General features: G+C 48.4%; 1 protein-coding gene across 1 annotated transcript; it reads left to right on the top strand.

The window, feature by feature from the left end:
• The first annotated feature begins 2,756 nt into the window (after window positions 1–2,756).
• LOC144752826 (E3 ubiquitin-protein ligase Mdm2-like) lies at window positions 2,757–4,313 on the top strand. Its single transcript, XM_078640673.1, has 4 exons — window positions 2,757–2,842; window positions 3,607–3,685; window positions 3,975–4,049; window positions 4,176–4,313. The coding sequence occupies exons 2-4, from the start codon at window positions 3,626–3,628 to the stop codon at window positions 4,311–4,313; spliced, it is 273 nt and encodes a 90-aa protein (XP_078496799.1). The 5' UTR covers window positions 2,757–2,842; window positions 3,607–3,625.
• Window positions 4,314–4,725: the final 412 nt, after the last annotated feature.

The raw sequence follows: 4,725 nt of genomic DNA, 5'->3' as shown, positions 1-4,725 counted from the left end.
CCTGACCTCACCCAAAATGGCGCCGGTACAAATGAAACTCGCAACTCCCTGTTGTGTTCCGGTTGCTCAGCCTTGATATCATGAGATATGTATGCAGTTTTTTTTTGAAGCGCATGGAGGGAGGGGATGGGTACTGATTGAACATTCGGACAATGAATTGATATTAAGTTCTGACGCGTCATTGATTACCGTATTATTGCCCACAATGAATTTTCGATATGATTTTATTGCACTTGTCGCACCTTTATGAAATCAACGACCACCGACTCCGTTACGTTTTCCTCAAATAAATATCCCCTCATGTACAGTTCCAGTCTGCTCCGTGGCTGGCCCACGTGGTTGTAGGCCCGTATTTGTGCGCCAACATTTTTAAATAAAGGATTTTTTTGAAAAGCAAACATAGTTGTAGCGCTTAGATTGGTAAGTTTCGAATAAATGGCCACTGTTTCCGATATAAGTAAAATACAGGTGAAATGAAGCAACTCGATTACTTAAAGGTTAAAAAAGCAAAGTACACAGAAATATTGCAAATGTGAATGGTCTAGGTTTGTTGTGTGTGTGTTTTTTTTAATATATTTTTATTTTTGTGCAACGTAAAGCAATCGATAAAGGTCCCGGTATTTAGCCTTTACCTTATGTGCCACATGTATCAGGGAAGTTGTTTCAGATGCCCCTAAGCCACTCCGAAGGAATGTCACCTAGCCCCTCTAGTTTCCGTGCCTGATGAACAAAAACTACCCTGTACCACTGTAGACCATCCGTCCTCCTCGAAGGAGAGCACGAGTTCACCCCCCACTTTACACTGACTGCCCTTTGTTTTGACCCTTCCCTACACACGATCCGTAATACCACACTTGGGCGATCTATGCAATACACAGTCCATCAATGATTATCTCTCCCGCACTACCGGTCCCTCTGGGCTTAAACGCCGAGATGAAAGGGACTGCATCCCGCGGAGATAGGTCGAGTATGTGGTAAGTAAAAGCATTTTCGGGTTTATGCGCGCTGATGTGTTTTAAAACGCTGCCCCCACCCCTTCTTTTTCCCTTCTTTTCTGCAGGTCACATCGGAACGTCGACTAAAGTATGGAGAAGACCTAAGCAACACGCCATGGTTCCGCACGGAAAAATTGTATATTGTCTATGGGGACTGCCCCTGAGAACGTGACGAATTTGTGTGATATGAATGCACGCGTGTATGCCCTGATGTGTATAGCTCGACTGAATACACGTTGCACACGTTTGGATTGATAAGAGAAATGTTTTATGTATGACTTAAGTGATGATCGAACGGCCGATGGAATGGGGAAAAGGGGTCTGAACATGGTGCCTATACACGACGAACAAACAAAGATATAGCACTCCCTTACTTAGAAACGACTGTCTCTCTCTCTCTGAACCCAGCGACTGGGAGGGTGGCCTGAAGCAGAAACTTGGCGGGTTATTGCAGTATGACAAAATATGACTCCAACCGGCACCCCAAATAATGCAACCAAGAATGACGTGCACCCATGAGTAAATTCACACGGTAGCTAAATAGGGAAAGGTTCAGGAATATTCCGGGGTGAGGTTTACCCAAGTACCCTCCTCCTGGAAAACTAGGAATATTGTCAATGTTTAAGATTTACCACCTCCTTCTTGCACCCTCATAGACATGAAACTCAAAGCTGCCCCATTGTTCTCCCGACTGACACCCTCCGTTGCCTCAGCCTGGATACCCATTCGCTAAAAATGATTCGAAGATCCCACCGTGAGTATTAGCCCGACCAGGTTAGTTCCCGAACAATTGACAAAGGTGTAAGTATTTGCAACCGAGGCCACCAGCAAAGGCAGCCAGATGAATTAAGTAGGATACTAAGGATGCGCAGCATGCAGGAAGAAATATTTTTGGCCAAGTACTGTTCTATGTTTTGTCTTGGATTTTTGTATATAATACATGTACTATTCCCCCCCCGCCTGAATTCATGTGTACGTAATGTATGGATCTACGTCATCCCTCAGCCTGTGTTTCTATATAACTTGACCCCTGCTGTTCTGTGTTGTGTGCGCACTAAATGGCCTATTATTGTACACGTTTCTCTCTCTCTCTTTCTCTCTCTCTCTCCATGTCGTACGTGTACCGAATAGTTCGTTTAAAATGCGGACGACTCTCTCTCTCTCTGAGGGTCCCCCTGTTCCCTCTTCCTTTGTGTGGTAACGTTGTGCCCCGCCGGCACAAGCCTAATTGGTTTTTGAACACAAAGGTGTTCGGCAAAATTGACAGAAACTAAAACAATTGTAATTTGCCATATTACTACCTCTCCTTTTTGGGTTTCGCCTGCCGAAAGGCTGCGCTCTGCGCAGCTTTTCAGCGCAGGTGAAATCCTATGTCGACACTAAGCACTTCGGGAACGTCCCCCGGCTCTCATTGGCTAGCTCCATAAATGGAGGCTAGCCATTGGGTGCCGGATCTGTCCGTCAAGGCCGGACCAGATTCGGGGGCGTTCCCGACATTTTTTCCCTGGGCGGAGTTTCTCGTGTCCTCTCCCGCCCCCCTCCCGCCATTCGTGTCCTCTCCCGCCCCCCTCCCGCTGCTTCGGTCTGGTCTGGTCGTGGGAGTCGGGGACAGAGACGCTGATCGCTGCGAGCGGGAAGTGCAGGGAGAAACTCACGCAGCCTGCGTGAAGAAGGAGGAGACCCGAAGAAAGCCGAGGGGCAACAACATCCATGGGATTCAAAGTGCGTCAGTATACTGGTTACTAGGAGGAACGGGCCGGGCCACAGCCTCGAACTTTCTTGGAGGTTGTAGCCGACAGATGCACATCATTCTCAGCGAGGTTATGCACGCGAGGCCGGGGCTTGAGGTGAGGCCTACCAAGGAGCCTCGTTTGGTGAGTGTCGACGGCAGACTTTATTGATGTGTTCGGGGCGGTAGTCAGGGGCAGCGGGCATCAATGAGTAGAGCGAGGGTGCGACTCACTTAAGTAGTTACAGAGGCAGCGGGTATTATATTCTTTGCCAGTCCACAGTCTAGTCCAGAGCACTGGCTCGAGACTGTTAGACTGCATCAGCAGCGTGCAAGGACAGCCTGTGTTGTGTTGGCGCTAGGTTGCCGGCGAATGTGAGCAGGTTGCAGGGTGTGAGGTGGTGGATTTCCGGCTAGTAGGGTGAAGGGGAAGCAGACAGGGTCCCAGGTCCGGGCAGAGCGAGGAAGCACACTGGCAGTGTAGTGCTGCGGTGGCGATTCTGAGTCAGGCAGCTGCCAGTGAGTCACCGCCCCTCCGCCGGTCATGCTCAGACATGTCTGCAGCGCTCCCGCTGGGTCTAGCCCCGACTTGTCCCGCGCTCTGTACTTAAAGCTGCGGCGCCTCACCCTCGCAGCACTCTAAACACTGCAGCACTTTATCCACTGCTCTCTTATTTATTTTAGGTAAAGCTGGGGATCCCCGTTTGTCTTCAGCCACAGCCTGCTGCAGGTGCCATGGCAGCGAGAGAGAACATGTCGCTGGCGCTCGCTGACTGCGCTCTCCGCTGCTCAGCCTCTGACCAGCAGCTGCTCTGCGCTGACTCCATCTTTTCCCATTGTGTTTTATGGTTGAAACCAACAATTTATTTTATTTTATTGTAGGCAACCGTACAATACCAAAATGTCTTCAGCCGCAGGCTCCTTAAGCACTTCTATGCTGGCTTCTGAGCACGAGGCGCTGGTAAGGTCCTGTTTTGAAACGTTTGTTTTTAAATGCATTACGTTTGTGTGATATTTGATTTGTTGTCAGATGGATCTTCAATTTTATAATAGTTAATTTACTTTGACATCTGCAAATCTCGCATTGTCTGGTTGTCCATGTTTTCATGTATTTCTCTCTGGTCCTGTTGCCTAATTCACTGTGCTTTGGGCCAGTCTCATAGACCTCTGGGAATAGAATTGGGGATAGCTAGCGTTGGTCGCTTGTGTGGGTTTTATTGGTTTGCTAACCTCTGTAAATCTCTGTGCAGGTTAAACCCAAACCCCTGCTCTTGAAGTTACTAAAGTTTGCAGGTGCTCAAAATGACACCTTTACAATGAAGGAGGTAGGTTGTCCTTGCTTTTAATCATGGCGCACTCAATGTACATTGATGACACCTGTTACTTTATTGTGCGCTCGCCACTGTACTTGGCTTTCTCTCAAGCGTTGACGCGTTGCGCTTGTATTTCAGGTTATATACTATCTTGGTCAGTACATTATGGCCAAACAGCTGTACGATGAGAGACAGCAACATATTGTCCACTGCTCTAATGATCTGCTCGGAGAACTTTTTGGAGTACAGAACTTTTCTGTAAAGGAACCTAGGTAAATGACATACGGGGCGGGGACATTTGTGATTACGTGCAAGTCTAGCTTCCTTCTGTACTGAAAGTCTGTCCTCTTCTTTTGTGGTGTTTTTCTGCTGAGAATGTTAATGTTATTAAGGATGCAGTTTTTAGCAATTAGCTTGTCTTACAGTGCTGTCTATAGCAATGCATATTACCTCTTAGACGTATGGTACACAGTGATTTGCCGCATTCAGGTTAGTGGCATTTACCGTTCTTCTGTTCATTCGGGCTGTGAAATGTTTATATATATCCTCTCCCGCCCCCCTCCTGCCGTTCGTGTCCTCTCCCGCCCCCCTCCCGCCGTTCGTGTCCTCTCCCGCCCCCCTCCCGCCCCCCTCCCGCCGTTCGTGTCCTCTCCCGCCCCCTGTGTCCTCGTAGGTGCTTGTTCTCGGT

Source organism: Lissotriton helveticus, chromosome 5_1, assembly GCF_964261635.1.
Source record: "Lissotriton helveticus chromosome 5_1, aLisHel1.1, whole genome shotgun sequence".
In the NCBI taxonomy this organism is placed as follows: Eukaryota; Metazoa; Chordata; class Amphibia; order Caudata; family Salamandridae; genus Lissotriton; species Lissotriton helveticus.
This window is presented reverse-complemented; position numbering and strand designations above follow the sequence as displayed.